Genomic DNA, 18237 nt, shown 5'->3' with positions numbered 1-18237 from the left:
AGAAGGAAGGGAAAGAGATAACACTGTTGGCCATGTAAGACTGCGTTAAGGCTGCATTTCAGATGATCCTACACAGATCCAGAAGCAGACTTCAATATGAGAAGATCTCATATCAGACTAAAATGCATGATGTGATCCAGCGGACACTTCTACAGGCATGGTTAGTTCTGCCAGCTGGCTGCGATAGCGTGATATTCTTTGATCCAAAGAAGGCACGTCCAAAGGGTCGGTTTTTGGGGAGAATGATGCAGTATTATTCACAGTGTTAAGAAAAGAAAGAGAGAAATAATACTCAGGGAAAAAGTCAGGGAAGGCCTGTGGACATCGCTCATCTTGTTTGATTTCAATAAGAGATGACAAAGAATGTCTAACAGCCAATTTGAGGCTGTGATTTGTGATGCTCATAAGTCAAGGAGATATACAGAGAGAAAGAGTATGGAAAGAGAGTGAGATAAGCGGAGTGAGAGAGAATAGAGAGGGTGAGCGAAAATTGATTCCCTTGTTTAAATGAAGCTGAAAAGTAAGTGTCTCTGTGTGTGTGTGTGTGTGTGTGTGTGTGTGTGTGTGTGTGTGTGTGTGTGTGTGTGTGTGTGTGTGTGTGTGTGTGAAGCTGTGCGTGCGAGAGACAGATAGAGAGAGGAGGGAGAGAGAGAGAGAGAGAGTGTGCGCTTGCGTGCGTGCGTGTAAAGGAGTACCATGGGGATTTGGGACATGCCAGAGTTCCAACAATACAGACCCCATAAGACATGACTCACTCAATCGTTTCCTGCATTGCATTTCCTTTCAACATGGACCAAAGGCCAACTGACCAGACCTCGCTCAATTACAGATACACCGCAGCACGCCACGCGTGGTAAGGACTTGTGTCAAGAGTAGGAGTTGCTATTAAATGTTCTTCTTCTTCTGTTGGGATTTCCGGCAGACTATTAAATGCAATTCTGATTCTTCTTTTATATGGTTCACTATATGCGTGTCCTCGGAGTGCGGAGTCCTCTTTCTGCCACAACTGAGATGGGGGGGATGCCTCCATAAATCTGAGCTTTGGTGGAATGGTCCTTCCATGAGCGGTTCTGGACACGCATGAGGAGTCTTGTGTATGTTCCGTCAAAACGATCCCGAAACTCCTTATTCATTGTCCATGTTTCGGCACCATAAAGAAGGATACTTTCCACACAGGCTTTGAACAGGTTGATCTTGCAGCTCTTGAGATGTATAAGATGTAGCTTATTGCAAGCCTGTCCTTTCCTTGTCAGGAAGTCTTTTCTGCTACTGACTACACATATGACCAGATTTGACTGAGAGCCTGCCATCGTGCAACCTCCAGCTTTTCACCAGAGGAGAAAAACTGAATTTATTTATTTTTCATCCAAAATGAGTTAATAGCACAGGCAGACTCTTCACATACTAGAGCATGTCTGAAATAAATGTCAGAGCTAAAATCGACATGTAAATATGAAATAAATGCTTAAACATTTAGCTAGGTATAATGTTAGAGTCCACAGAAGTGAACCTTTCATGCCTGTTTTCTCAACTTGCTATTTTCTGCAAGACATGACTCTATAAACCATATCTCCAAAACTGGTGGGTCAAACTGAACAACCAATATGTCAATTAGAAGCTATGATTCCCTGATTTCATATGACATGACAAAACATCAAAATAATCCAATGGCAGTCCCTCAGTCAAATTCGGTCACATATGATCCAAGATATTTGGATTTCTCCGTTTCTTTGATGTCCCTGCCGTCCATGGAGCGGATGATTGGGTGATCAGAGTCTTCATTCAGAAGCAGGCCTTCTGTCTTTTTGGCAGTAGACCAACTTTGGCTGCTGACACTTCTAGTGATGTTAAAAGCTCTTGAGCAGAGGATATGTCTTCAGCAATCAGTGCGATGTCATCCGCGTAGTCAAGGTCAGTCAGCCACTTCTGACTTTGACGACCAGATCTTCTGCCTATAGAGCGTCGCAGTACCGCCCTCTCGTGAGACCCGGAAAATAAATGCCCGCTCATTTTCCTCATAGACTTTTCAGAAAGTATTTATTTAAAGACGTTTACGCCGTGGACAAAACCAACTCTTGTCGTGACAAATCATGACGATAAACACAATGTTTTGGGCCAAACAAAGAATTAGAAAGTAGAAAAAACGGCAGGTTTTTTTGTGGTTTTTCTTTGTAATTATTTGTTTGGTCCAAAATATTGTGTTTGTTGTCATGATTTGTCACGACTCGAGCTGGCTTCGTACGACTTATAAATATAAATACTTTATGAAATGTCTATGAGGAGAATGCATTGGGATTTATTTCCTGGGCCTGGCGTCGTCATGAAAGGGGGTGGGACTGCGACGCTCTATTATGAGACCTCTGGAGGAGATGGTATCCATCGCTTGCCTAAGGACATAGTCAACAACAATGACAAAGAGAAAAGGAGCGAGTGTGTCACCCTGAAGGATGCCTGTGGTTGTCTGGAATTCCTTTGTTGGGCCATCAATGCTCTGCACGAAGCAGACAGGGTTCTCATACATCACTGCTATTGCTTTCACCGTTTCTTCTGGTATTCCATAGTTGAGCAGTATATGCATCATAGCTTTCCTGTTCACACTATCGAATGCTTTGCAAAAATCTACATACATGGAGCTATAGGTCGTCTCCATATATGGAGCTATAGGTGAAACCCTTCGTTACACCCACTTTTACCCAAACATATGTCCAGATAGGCACAGATGGGCACGAAACGAGCACACGCGTGACAATTTCACAGGACCACGCCCACTTGCATCAACGCCCCCCAAATTCTCTGCGTGTCCAAAACAAAATCGCCCCCCTCTCATTTTAAATGAATGACCAAGTCGCTTCTAAAGCAGCAAGTTAGTTTGAAGCCGCAGCTTCCACAAGACGACAAGAAGAGACAGAAAGCCACGCCGCTCATCGTTCACACTCAAGTTAGCCACTTTGCTGTGGAGGGCAAGAGGCGCTCGCTTGCTATTTGTTTCTGCCACCATCTGTATTCTGTAAGAACACCATCCAAGTTATCATCTACCATCATCCCTGGAGATGACATGAATGACAATGGCTGACACACAACTCACCTAGATCATCACCACTATCTCTCCCCCAGAAAATGACAGTGACCGAAAAAGTGAGCATCCCACTGTCACAATCATGTTTAGCTAACTGGGACAGCAGGAAGTCCATTTGTTGGGGTCATCATCACTTCCTGGAACTGTCCGCTGGGTTTTTAATGTGTCCTGATGCTGTTCTGTGTTTTCTGCCATTTACTAAGGAAGATGGTGAGAGGAGAGGACAACATAATGACCATACTAAGGAAGATGGTGAGAGGAGAGGACACAATAATGACCAGAGTACTTTACCACACACTGTGCTCTATCTCCTTGATGGCCCCTTGTCAGGGACTAAATTGATCCTGGAAATAATGGATCATTTCCAACCTTTTTAACCGTTGACACACCATCACCCGAACAAACATTATTATGATCATACACACAGCCAAGCTTCGTATTTCAAGTATTAGTAGAGTGTAATGTGATGGGTCATGCACTTCTGGCCGAGAACAAGCTGTGAAAGTGTGTGTGTTCACACCGGACGTGAAGCACATTTTCACCATGCTTCACTCGCATGGGTGTATTTGCATTACTCATGTTTCAATCAAGTTGATATATTTCAACGTCATTATTCATATGTCAAGTACATCAAATATTTCAGGTCATTGCGTCTATTTGCACCTTTGCATTGGCTTTGTATGTAACCGTGCCATGATAACATGTTGTTAACACAGCTTCAGAGAATATGAGAGAGAGCATACAATACATTTAATCTAATGCTATACCACTGATCCGCTCAACCTTTGACCTCACTGGATCAAACAAACCATCTCTCTTGACCTTTCTGTGTGTCTCTCTCTCTCTCCATATCTCGGGGAGTGTATTGTACTAACAGAATAAGCCAGGTCTGTCCATACCACACAACCATAATCTCATTGTCAAACAGCTTGCCAGATGACACCTCGGCCATCTCTCTCTCTCTCTCTCTCTCTCTCTCTCTATCTCTATCTCTCTCACCCTTCATACCGAGCGGGTCGATTTTTACACTCTCAGCCTTAAATTAACACTCAGGATTTTACTGTGTATTACCACTGCCCCCTGCTAGCCCTCTGCCTCTCTTTAAATCAGTCTTTGCACTCGGGGCTGTGTCACATCTCATAACAGTAAAGCAGCTTACGGCTGTGGGACCGGCCTCTCTCATTGGCACAGAGAGTCCTTCAGCAGTCAGTCACTGTAAAAAATCCTCAGTGTTAATTTAACTCTGAAGAGTCAAGGAGGCGAGTCAAGGGGAAATGTATGGTTAATGCCTGAGGAGTTGATTGACGGCATCCATCCATATCCTGTGTCGATCTCTGCTGCATTAGTATTGCATAGTAGTTGTTGTTTTGTTCTAAATAGTTCCTCTCAGGCTAGAGAACAGAGGGTGGTTAAGTCTGTGTGCACATACAAAGTGTTTTTTTCCGTCTTGAGCTCTGTCGCTGCTACGGACCACATTCCTAGCTCACCGCTGTTCGTCCGTTTCTAAACACTGAATAAATCGGTCAGGGATTAAAAAGCCAGGGTTTTTTTCACGGTGGGGAAACCATGCCGTCGATTAAGCGTTTATGCCAGACAATTTGGTCGCATAAGAAAGGTGTGTGTGTGTGTGTGTGTGTTTAACATCATTTGGGCCTATATTTGATAGTATAGTGAAGTGAGATGCAGAAAAGGGTCAGCTGGGCTCGGGAACCGAACCATGGACTCTCCGCCAGGCCGATAGAATCCTGGAATGATGGCTTAAATTGGTTAAAGGTCAGGTGAGGTGAGATGACATAACAAAATATTTTGCTCAATTGCACCCAAAAAACACTCAGTAGGGTCTCTGTGGTTTTTCTGAATAATTCACTCAAACAAGTGCTCTGATTTGCCTGTGGACTGTCAACAGTCCACAAATCCCATATATGACATAACAATTTGCCAGCAGATGTCACTGTTGAGGGATTTTGCCTGTTGCAGCTCAAAAAGCTTCTGAACACAGAGAAAACTCCAGACCACAGAAAATCCACTGAATGTTCAAAGTTCAGGTTGTTTGGGTGTAATTGAGGTCACCTAAAATAAAAATAAAAAATAAAAATAAATGAAAATGAATGTGATGGAACCTTTAAGGCGTGTAGTCGCGTACCATATATATTGTATCTACCATATATTATAATGGTGCGCGCCTTAACCACTCAGCCATCGGTGCCCCCTGGATCTCCACTCTGTGTTTCCTGACCAATCACACATGACGTCGCATCGGTGTCATCTTCAGCTGGTTGGAACATCTTTGAGAGGGAAAAAACCTACTGCGAAGGAATGCATGTGTTCCTTTTCTGTGCAATTACATCACTTAGTTGTGACCTCGCCGAAGATTAGTTTCCGCGAGAAGTATGCTGCAGCCTTTAGTCAGGACAAGACAGCTGGGTCCCTAGAGGCCATTAGATCAGTCAGTGTCAACAGAAGGGCATTCATCAGAACAGGGAATGAATGGGGCAGACTACACACTAGTGAGTGTGCGTGTGTGTGTGTGCGCGCGCGGTGGGGATTGTCTGGTATTTCGGCTTCATGCTGGTTTCATTAACCCCCACCACCAATCGCATGCACATCCCAGGCAGGAACTTGCATGATGTGCACATACACACACCCATCTTAAATCCCCACTAGAGAGAGGCAGACAAATCCGTTCAGACACTCATACACCTCACCCCAGTTCACCCCATCCCCCACACACCCAAAACCATAGCGGTAAATATCATTATGGAATCAATGCACACTCAATCAATCAGAGGTTGTGTGTCCGTGTGTGTGTGTGTGTGTCCGTGTGTGTGTGTGTGTCCGTGTGTCCGTGTGTGTGTGTGTGTGTGTGTGTGTTGAAGGGAAGAAGTTGATAACACCATGTGCTCCACAGAGGATTTAGCCAAACTCCCATGTTTTTTTGATTGGAGGGAGGTGGGGTGTCATTACCATAACCTTCCCACCACATGGCTGCTGTAAACTCAATAACACATCAGTGATCGTGCACACGCACACGCGCGCACACACACGCACGCGCGCACACACGCACACACACACACACACAGATAGAGAGAGGAGTTGGCTGCTGCATCCTTTGTTGCTATGCAGCATGATAAATTCAATATTGTGTTAACACTCTTAAGCCAGTGTGGGAGCACAGTCGGCAGGGAAGCCACAGCCACACGGCTATAAATCAATAGATTAAATAGAAACGTATGAATAAAACACAAGACGATAAATAAAAGAAGACACCGCTTTACTCTGGCCTTCATACACGGGTCCTCTAGAGGGCTCCCCCTTACCGTATGCATCTGAGAGACACAGACACGCCGGGAGACGAGGGGGGGAGAAAGAGAGAGAAGGAAAGACGGAGACAGGAAGCGGAAGAAAGTGTGAGAAAGAGTGATAGACGGAAAGATAGATAGAAAATAGTTTGTGGACTGTCCAACTATAAACAATCATTGAATGTCAATCATTCTTATGATGGCTGCATGTGTGTATACAGTCAGTTAGATGGAAAGACAACTTCTGCTTTGGACATGAGGTGTGTGCGTGCGATTTACAATGTTTCTAGAGGACTCCAAAGCAAGTGGTCGCAGTGAGAATGTACGTGATTGTGAGTCAATGTGTGCGTGCATGTGTAAAGTCCTACCTGTCATTGATGCTCCAGTTGAGGCAGAGGTTGAGGGAACTAAGGTTATGACACTTCCTCACCACCTCCATCACCGTCTCGTTGTTCAGCTCCGAGATGTGCCGTAGATCCAGAATACTCAGGTTACGGAGCTGTCAGAGCAAAAACACACACACACACACACACATACACACACACATTAGAGACCCACCGACACTGGATTTATGGGGCTGGGGCCGTACCGGTTAGGGAGTAAAAAAGTCTGATATTGATGTATCGCCCATACATGAAGGTTCCAATCTGCTGCCGAGACAGTTAACACCTTCAATGTGCCGAATTTTTTCAAAATAAAGGCGCCATAGTGCCAAGCAGATTAGACGATTTCATGTGCATGTGATTATGAACCAATAAATATGTATATATGTTCCAGTTTGCAATACGTCCAGCTTGTGGACATTTAAAATCACACCTGTATGAAGTAAGGGGCGCTCTTATCATCTTTTTATTTTTACCCTGACATACATACCCAACCGAATCGTTCAAGATATCATCAAGATATCATCAATAGCCAATAAGGGCACATTATGGTATCATTATTTTTACCTGACAATACAACGATTCAAACTTAATACATACAGGTATGTTTTACGTGTAACCTCTATTAATCTAACTCTAATATATTAAAGTCTAACTCATGTTGCTATGATTAGGTGATGTAATGATGTAACGGTGTCAAAACAAACATTACATTCTCATTATTGTTAATGGGATTTAATGTTTGTGTTAGGGACAAAACAAACAATAATTTCTCTTCATTGTCAATGGCGTTCTTAAAACAAATATTGAACTAAAAACAAACATTAAACCTGTATATAAGAGGGGCTAGCGCCTCTCAAAAAGAACATTTCCAAAAGCATGGCTCCTCCCTCTCCATACACATCCAGAATGGCTCAAGTATCACACACACACACACACACACACACACACACACACACACACACACACACACACACACACACACACACACACACACACACACACACACACACACACACACACACACACACACACACACACACACACACACACACACACACACACACACACACACACACACACACACAGGATAATAGAGGCGTGATATTGAGGCCAGTCGCCAGGGAGGCGCGGTGGTAAATGTCACGGCCCAGGCTAAACAGAAAACAAGCTTAAGATTGGTGTTCAGATCACAGAGTGCTACTGTGTCTACTCCATAGGCATGACATCTAGAGTTGTCCCGATACCATTCTTTTCAGACAGAGTACGAGTACAAGTACTTCATTTTCAGTACTCGCCAATACAGAGTACCGATACGAGAATGTTTTATTTTTGTTGAGTAACCACTTATTTTACCACTTTTTCTTCAATTTAATTTAATTGTTATGCCTTGTACTTGTAATGATACTGTAATGTCCAATTACCACAATAATAATAGCCTGAAATGATTTTGAAAAAATATCAAATTCCAAAATGTTCTTTATTTTGCTTATTAGCAATAAAAGGTTTTGTTATAACTAGTGTCAATTGAATTTTTTGGTACTCGGGTCAGAGTATCGGGGCCGGTTCCGAGTACGAGTACTTGAGGGTGGTATTGGTCTGAGGAACCGATACCAGTATCGGGACAACTCTAATGACATCATACATACTGTACCAGTCACATGACAGAGGGGGGTGGCTGACACACACACACACACACACACACACACACACACACACACACACACACACACACACACACACACACACACACACACACACACACACACACACACACACACACACACACACACACACACACACACACACACACACACACACACACACACACACACACACACACACACACACACACACACACCTGTTCCCACGCGCAGACGCACGCAGACAGTCAGTGGCAGGAAGGCTTAATGCAACAGTGTAGCATTAATTGTTTACCTTCAGTGGAGTGTGGCAGCTACACTCCACTGAAGGTAAACAATTCATTTCTTTACGGTGTTGTGTGGCTGGCTGCTGTGTGTGCTGCCTTCTCTCCACAGATAAAGAGTGTTGTGTGTCTGGCTGCTGTGTGTGCTGCCTTCTTTCCTAAGAGAAAGAGTGTTGTGTGTCTGGCTGCTGTGTGTACTGCCTTCTCTCCACAGAGAAAGAGTGTTGTGTGTCTGGCTGCTGCGTGTGCTGCCTTCTCTCCACAGAGAAAGAGTGTTGTGTGTCTGGCTGCTGTGTGTGCTGCCTTCTCTCCACAGAGAAAGAGTGTTGTGTGTCTGGCTGCTGTGTGTGCTGCCTTCTCTCCACAGAGAAAGAGTGTTGTGTGTCTGGCTGCTGTGTGTGCTGCCTTCTCTCCACAGAGAAAGAGTGTTGTGTGTCTGGCTGCTGTGTGTGCTGTCTTCTCTCCACAGAGAAAGAGTGTTGTGTGTCTGGCTGCTGTGTGTGCTGCCTTCTCTCCACAGAGAAAGAGTGTTGTGTGTCTGGCTGCTGTGTGTGCTGCCTTCTCTCCACAGAGAAAGAGTGTTGTGTGTCTGGCTGCTGTGTGTGCTGCCTTCTCTCCACAGAGAAAGAGTGTTGTGTGTCTGGCTGCTGTGTGTGCTGCCTTCTCTCCACAGAGAAAGAGTGTTGTGTGTCTGGCTGCTGTGTGTGCTGTCTTCTCTCCACAGAGAAAGAGTGTTGTGTGTCTGGCTGCTGTGTGTGCTGTCTTCTCTCCACAGAGACAGAGTGTTGTGTGTCTGGCTGCTGTGTGTGCTGTCTTCTCTCCACAGAGAAAGAGTGTTGTGTGTCTGGCTGCTGTGTGTACACACACACACACACCCCCCTGTGGCCAGTACTGGATCGAAGTGCTAAAATATTTATGGACAATGTAGCTGATCTGTGTGTGTGTGTATTTGTGTGTGTGTGTGTGTGTGTGTGTGTGTGTGTGTGTGTGTGTGTGTGTGTGTGTGTGGCAGCATTGTTTGCAAAGCAAAGGCTTTGCCAAAATAGAATCGGTATTTAAGTGACCCTCTTCACATTGTGTGAAACCACAAATGACCTACACTACAACCGTGCATACGTGCGTCGCACACACACGGCACGCACGCACGCACGCACGCACGCACGCACGCACGCACACACACACACACAGCATTCAAATTTATATGGTTATTCAGTCCGTAAAATGTGATTTTAGAAGAAAAAAGCCTGCTTCAAAAGTGAATTTGGTCTCAAAATATAGGCTACCAAAACATGCTTATCTTTGCCCAAATCCAATTTCCACTTCAGCCAATTGCAAGCAATCCATTGATGTGGCTGGCTAATGAGAAAACAGGCCAGCATCCCTGTGCTGCGATTGGCTGCAATTGTAGCTGGGTCATGGATACGAGGAAGAATTAGCATAGCATCTGCAGAGAAATTGGTAGGTGGTGACGGGGGAGCAGAGTCACGGCTCAGCCGGTAACTTTGTTATTCTGTCTGTGAAAAACCACAACAGCAAAATATTCCATCGTTTGGCAGTCATCTGCCAGAAGAACCAACCCCCCCCCCACCCCCCCACCCCACGACCCCACCCACACCCAAAGAAGAAAATAAAATCCCTGAAGAAGAAAAGTGGAAGAAAATGTGTTATTTTCAGTGGTGCAAAAAGTATTCACTTTTTCTACAGTAAACAGTGTCAATTAACAGTATCAATACTGCAATGTAGAAATACTATACATTTATATATTTTATAAAAAATATAGAAAAAGTCCAGAATTCAAAATGTACTTAAATATATAAAAGTATTGGCATCAAAATGTAATTACAGCACCAAAAGTAGAAAGTATTCATTATGCAGAATGTCCCATGTTTTCAAATGTATAAAGTGTATAAATGTCTTTTGAAAATAACAGATGTACAAGCTCACAATACGTAGCATTGAGGATGCGTTGTGAGCTAGCTTGTAGATCGGCTATTTTCAAATTGCCGAAATGTATGTAGGGTTGAAGTGGTTAATGTATGTTCTGTAATAATAATCTAAATCTACAAAGTAACTAGTAACTAAAGATTTCAAATAATATAGTGGAGTAAAAGCACAGTAATTGCCTCTGGGATCTAGTGGAGTAGAAGTAAAAGTACTGAAAACTGGAAATACTCCAGTAAACTAAAAATAATAGCTCAAATTTGTACAATACTCGAGTACATGTACAGTACTTAGTTACTTTCCTCCACTGGTTCTTTTGGTAATTAGTTACACCTACTGACGGGCTCTGGTGCCTCTGTTTGTTTTCCCAATGCTGATGGATTATGATTGATCGATTTTATAAAAGGTAGAAGGTTCTTCACCCCAAGGCTTATTCATCATTTCCACTCATAGTAAAGCTTATTTTCTATCCATTCATCTCCTTGATCCGAGGAACAACACAGCAGACAAGAGGGATAAGGAACAACACAGCAGACAAGAGGGATAAGGACAACACAGCAGACAAGAGGGATAAGGGGGGAAACAAAACAAAATCAGGAAGGAAAGAGAGAAGAGCAGCAAGGGAGGGAGACAGCGGGTGAGAAGGGAAACAGATATACAGAGAGAGAGAAAAATGGAGATCGGGAGAGGAAAATCGACAGAGAAAAGGTAGTGTGTGTCAGAGAGAGAAAGAAAGAACCGAAGAAGTTAAAGAGAGAGAGAGAGAGAGAGAGAGAGAGAGAGAGAGAGAGAGAGAGAGAGAGAGAGAGAGAAAGGTATCCTAGGGGGATTTGGTGAGATTGTTGGCACAACTTGGCAGGTTGCGTCTCTCCCTGGCTGAGGACCGCAGCCAGGCAGAGTTTGTCTCCTTTACCTCTGAGCTGGCAGCAGTTACAGCTGGATAATTATTCAACCCGTTAATAAAAACACCCAAACCTGCAAAACACAGCTGCTCTGGGGCCAGCACTCAGTCCCGCTCGCACACACACACACACACACACACACACTCTTATTTGCGCGCGCACACACACACTCTTATTTGCGCGCGCACACACACACACTCTTATTTGCGCGCGCACACACACACACTCTTATTTGCGCGCGCACACACACACACTCTTATTTGCGCGCGCACACACACACACTCTTATTTGCGCGCGCACACACACACACTCTTATTTGCGCGCGCACACACACACACTCTTATTTGCGCACACACACACACTCTTATTTGCGCGCGCACACACACACACACACACACACACACACACACACACACACACACACACACACACACACACACACACACACACACACACACACACACACACACACACACACACACACACACACACACACACACACACACACACACACACACACACACACACACACACACACACCCTGTTGTTCCACTTTATAACAACCCCCAAAAAGATTCGGCAACTGCCTACGGAGATTTTCATTCAGTGAACGACTATTGTTATTGCAGTACTAATAGAGATGATTGAAAAATTAAGCAGTTTCATGAGACCAAACACATTAGCTCAAAAATATGCTTCCTTCTTAAAAAAATATGAATAATAAATTAAAACAACCATAACCTTTTAAAACATAACATGTTTGTGCTTAATCCTAGATATAATCTCTACACTCCTACTGTGTTTAAGGAATGTATGATTTGTGTAACATAATTTCTAGATGTTCTAGCCTAGATTTCAATTTCAGATTCTGTCAAAATGAGACAGATAAACAGTACTATAAAACCATGACAGGGAATAAAAAGTAAAAGATCCTGCATTCAAACCACTCTTTTCAGAATTGTGATCCAAATTGGATACGAATGTTCATTTATGAACCAAGTCTAAATCAAAGAAAATGAAATATAATGCTATCATACCTCAGCCAAGAGGATAAGAGATATGCTATATCACTTATGACACGCATGAGCTGTATAAACAAACATTGTCTCCGACTGAGATCTGACTCTAGTGCCATTTCTCTGTATTAATGAGGGGGGAGGAGGATAGTCGTTGGCACAGAGTGACTTGGCTCCCACCTGCCAAAATTAGAACCCTCTCTGAAACAGGAAATGAGCGCTCAAGTCAGAGGTCAAATGCAAAACGTCACTTTAAATTAGAAGAAAAATAAACGTCCATTTCAAAGGTATGCTGTCCTTCAGCCAAGCATGGGCCAGAGTTCAATATTTGTGGAACGGTTGATTTGACATTTTATTACATTAGTACATGTCAGAGTTTGGCACGGTGTGTGTGTGTGTGTGTGTGTATGTGTGTGTGTGTGTGTGTGTAAGTAACTACAGCCATTACTGCATATATTTACACAACGTCAAGCATCAAGATGCCAAGCAGGAAGTTATGCCAGAGCTGAACCCATGCAGAGGATATGATGTCATGTTTAGAACGCTGGCACACCATGGCTGGGACTGACTGTCATCGTCAACGCGTCCCGCTGAGCCAAGCAGGTGAGATGCTGGTCAGGGCGGACAGAGCTGCCATTGTTGCTGTGCTTTATATAGCGTAGCAACATGCAACATGTTAGATTTGGGAAATATGATTCACATTTTTCCCCCATTACTGCATGTTAATCCATACGCAACGAAATCCTCAGTTACTCTGAGAGCGTACAAATGTAATGTTACATTTGTTCCCCTCACTGAGTTCAATTAACACTGACAATTTTACACTGTAGCGACTTAAATCCTGAGTGTTAAATTTAGTCCTGAGAGTGACTCTTATTTTTGGGGTTATGACTTCCGGATCACAAAGCAAAGAACAAGTCTAACCTCTCTCCGGTTAGTCTAATAAAATAATAATAATATTAACTATTTTTTCCTAAGTCCATATATATACGGACGTCGACGCTAGGTGGCGTCATATCCCAGGTCTGTATATATACGATTTAATTTGTGCCTTTGTACCGCAACGCTGCCGCCATGTAAAAGCTTCTGACGAAAGGTAAACAGAGTGTGTGTAGCGAGTGTGTGTGTGTGGGGGGCAGGCAAATTCCGTCTTTTAAAGTGAACGCGTATGCTGGCACTGGGAACTGGGGTTTATGCTGGGGTTTAACAGCTAGCGGTAGAGATAGAGTTATATCCGACTTGTGTAGTATACCTTTCTAGATACTCGATGATATAAACAGTTAAAATGAAAATGGTAGAAATAGCAGCAACAGGATTAGGTGGGGAAGGCAAGTCTTAAGAGACGGGTTTCGGGGGCGGCTTCATAAGAAGAGAAGGGTGGGTGGGGGGCAGCTTTGATGTGGTTCCATAGAGAGGTGGCGGCAACTGAGAAAGCCCTGCTCACCCGAGGTACTATGGCGCTTGGTCCTGGGGATTTCTAGGATGTTGGCGTCCTCTGACCTTAGGGAGCGGGAGGGGACGTAATGGTATCCTTTAAGTTCACTATTTAAAAAATGGTTACTCGACAACCAAATCTGTGAAGGCATAGTCTAATAGTCTAGTCATTAGACTCTAGTGCACACTTGCAATACTGCATTTTATGCACAAGTTGCTTAGTCTAATAGTCTAGTCATTAGACTCTAGTGCACACTTGCAATACTGCATTTTATGCACAAGTTGCTTACAATTACAATGTAGGCATTTAACATACTATGATTAGGCCTGCCTAATGTAAATCGCTCTGGATTAAGAGCGTCTGCTAAATGCCTAAATTGTAAATTGTAAATTGTAGCAGACGCTCTTAATCCAGAGCGATTTACATTGAGCAAGAACAAAAAGCATGGCAATACATCACATATATAAAAAAGTAGCCATCATGAAACATGCGTAAGCTAAGAACTTAACAGTGGAATATCTATATAATGAAACTATGCATATATACTTTAAAGTGTCTACATAAAATGCTATAAGTTTTCAGACTACGGTGGAAGATTGGATATCACTTGGACCTGGTCTCCTCTCCATCACACAAAGGGTTAATTATGATAACATTGCACATCACACAATATCGGTTATAAATGTGTTATATATCTTTAGAATTCCAGACTCCTGCTTTGACCCTGATAGTCAGAATTCTGCTTAAATATTGTGTTAATATTTGCTTCTATATTACTCTCTTCCTCCCCTCCGGAGAGGAGGGGAGGAAAAGAGACTTGTTAGGACAGATTCAACGACAACGACGATACAGACGCAGAGAAGGCTTCCTTGACTCAAATACACCGATACTTAAGTTACAAATATATATTGCCCTATAAAAACACTGCTAAACAATATAGATGCACTTTACACCTATGTACATTGTCTCACACACACACACACACACACACACACACACACACACACACACACACACACACACACACACACACACACACACACACACACACACACACACACACACACACACACAGTTATTCAGTCCGTAAAATGTGATTTTAGAAGAAAAAAGCCTGCTTCAAAAGTGAATTTGGTCTCAAAATATAGGCTACCAAAACACGCTTATCTTTGCCCAAATTCAATTTTCACTTCAGCCAATTGCAAGCAAACCATTGATGTGGCTGGCTAATGAGAAAACAGGCCAGCATCCCTGTGCTGCGATTGGCTGCAATTGTAGCTGGGTAATGGATACGAGGAAGAATTAGCATAGCATCTGCAGAGAAATTGGTAGGTGGTGACGGGGGAGCAGAGTCACGGCTCAGCCGGTAACTTTGTTGCTAAACAATATAGATGCACTTTACACCTTTGTACATTGTTGCGCCCGCAAATCGTAATTTTCAGTGTATCACTCAAAATCCCCATACATGGGAAAGCCCAGGTCTCGTGACATCATCAGGGATGGAGATCCCTGATGTCATAGTAAATGTGACCTGCTGTCGCAATTAAGCCCATATATGGAGATCATGTCATCAATATTGGCCAGCAACTCTACATCTGACCTCAAACCCTTAGATCTCCCTTAGAAATATGTCAGAACCTGTTATTCCATAAGTTGATCCTTCCCCATCCATCCTTCCTCTTTGATGTCTCCCTTTTGACTGATACCTGTCCATTAAACTCTAGACGGGCCTGCCCCAAAGTTATTAATGCAGCTGCGCCTGGAGATAGGAGTATTGGGTGCATACAAGAATCTCAAATCATCTCTTACACACACACACACACACACACACACACACACACACACACACACACACACACACACACACACACACACACACACACACACACACACACACACACACACACACACACACACACACACACACACACACACACACACACACACACACACACACACACACACACACACACACACACACACACATTCTCTCCCTCCATATTTGTCTCCATATCTGAACATACCAGACACATCCCGAGTCAGACAGGAGAAAGCTGTGTCGAGACAATCCCTCCGGGATGAGCCTAAAATCGCACACACAGACAGACATACAGCCAGACGGATGAATATTTGAAGAGGGCATGGTGCGAACGAGAGGAAAGGGCATTGGTCTGACATCACAGATACACTGTCCGCATCAGTCACGGGCCACTAGTCTGATCCCCCTGCACGCACGCACGCACGCACGCACGCACGCACGCACGCACGCTCATGTGTTTAGGTCTGCGTGCGTGTCTTTAAATTCTCCCTTTATCATCTGTCTTCTGGGCATCTACTGTCTATCACCTATTTCCTCCCTGTCACCACCCCTTTCCTCTCCCCCCTCTCTTTCTCCACCCCCACTTCTCTGTCTATCTCTCCTTCTAATCCTGCATGTGTGTTGGTGTTGATAACAAACTCAGTGGCATGGAACGGCTAGAGGAGAGTGCCGTCTTCTCTTCGGTGCACTAAGCCCGATGACCACATACATGCGCCAGTAGAAGATAGATAGAAACCTTATACCGTCTCACACAAGTAGCAAAAAAAGCTGATCTACAAACTCACAATGCATGGTGATGCATCGCATTGTGAGCTTGTAGATCTGCTATTTTCAGATCTTCAAGATTTTTTTCTATTCGCCAGGCTGAAAGTGGTTAAGTCTGCCCGTGTATTACCAAGAGCTTGTGACAAATAACCACAACAGATCAATTGGAAGACGGGTTCTTTTTCCCCCATCTCCAGAAAAGTAACGGTGGGTTTTGGACAACAGTGAGGATATATTGTGTATACGGTATATGTCCCGCTTACACACACTCTAGTACAACCCCTCCTGTCAGGTTCAACCTCTCACTCGCTGACTGCGTCTGGGTTTAACCACTTAAACCCCAGCATCCGTAACTCTCGCGGGAAAATAGCAGATCGACAAGCTCGTGGGTCGGCTATTTTCAGCTGAGGTATTTAATGTATTTAATGTATTTAATGCGAGAACAGAAAGGACACTAGTACAGAGCCCTGGGGGACTCTGTTCCACAACCTATGGTCACTAGTACAGAGCCCTGGGGGACTCTGTTCCACAACCTATGGGTCACTAGTACAGAGCCCTGGGGGACTCTGTTCCACAACCTATGGGTCACTAGTACAGAGCCCTGGGGGACTCTGTTCCACAACCTATGGGTCACTAGTACAGAGCCCTGGGGGACTCTGTTCCACAACCTATGGGTCACTAGTACAGAGCCCTGGGGGACTCTGTTCCACAACCTATGGGTCACTAGTACAGAGCCCTGGGGGACTCTGTTCCACAACCTATGGTCACTAGTACAGAGCCCTGGGGGGACTCTGTTCCACAACCTATGGGTCACTAGTACAGAGCCCTGGGGGACTCTGTTCCACAACCTATGGGTCACTAGTACAGAGCCCTGGGGGACTCTGTTCCACAACCTCTGGGTCACTAGTACAGAGCCCTGGGGGACTCTGTTCCACAACCTATGGTCACTAGTACAGAGCCCTGGGGGACTCTGTTCCACAACCTATGGGTCACTAGTACAGAGCCCTGGGGGACTCTGTTCCACAACCTCTGGGTCACTAGTACAGAGCCCTGGGGGACTCTGTTCCACAACCTATGGGTCACTAGTACAGAGCCCTGGGGGACTCTGTTCCACAACCTATGGGTTACTAGTACAGAGCCCTGGGGGACTCTGTTCCACAACCTATGGGTCACTAGTACAGAGCCCTGGGGGACTCTGTTCCACAACCTATGGGTCACTAGTACAGAGCCCTGGGGGACTCTGGTCACTAGTACAGAGCCCTGGGGGACTCTGTTCCACAACCTATGGGTCACTAGTACAGAGCCCTGGGGGACTCTGGTCACTAGTACAGAGCCCTGGGGGACTCTGTTCCACAACCTATGGGTCACTAGTACAGAGCCCTGGGGGACTCTGTTCCACAACCTATGGGTCACTAGTACAGAGCCCTGGGGGACTCTGTTCCACAACCTCTGGGTCACTAGTACAGAGCCCTGGGGGACTCTGTTCCACAACCTATGGGTCACTAGTACAGAGCCCTGGGGGACTCTGTTCCACAACCTATGGGTTACTAGTACAGAGCCCTGGGGGACTCTGTTCCACAACCTATGGGTCACTAGTACAGAGCCCTGGGGGACTCTGTTCCACAACCTATGGGTCACTAGTACAGAGCCCTGGGGGACTCTGGTCACTAGTAC

The 18237-nt window shown here is 44.6% G+C and overlaps 1 protein-coding gene across 1 annotated transcript in view; it reads right to left on the bottom strand.

The window, feature by feature from the left end:
* The window catches only part of fbxl17 (F-box and leucine-rich repeat protein 17), a 267492-nt gene that overhangs the window by 157646 nt on the left and 91609 nt on the right, over positions 1–18237 (bottom strand). The window contains exon 8 of the mRNA XM_079517066.1: positions 6744–6874. Coding sequence (XP_079373192.1) covers positions 6744–6874 — 131 coding nt within the window. The remainder of the gene's footprint in view (positions 1–6743; positions 6875–18237) is intronic.

Source organism: Electrona antarctica (genome assembly GCF_951216825.1).
Source record: "Electrona antarctica genome assembly, chromosome: 12".
NCBI lineage: Eukaryota > Metazoa > Chordata > Actinopteri > Myctophiformes > Myctophidae > Electrona > Electrona antarctica.
This window is presented reverse-complemented; position numbering and strand designations above follow the sequence as displayed.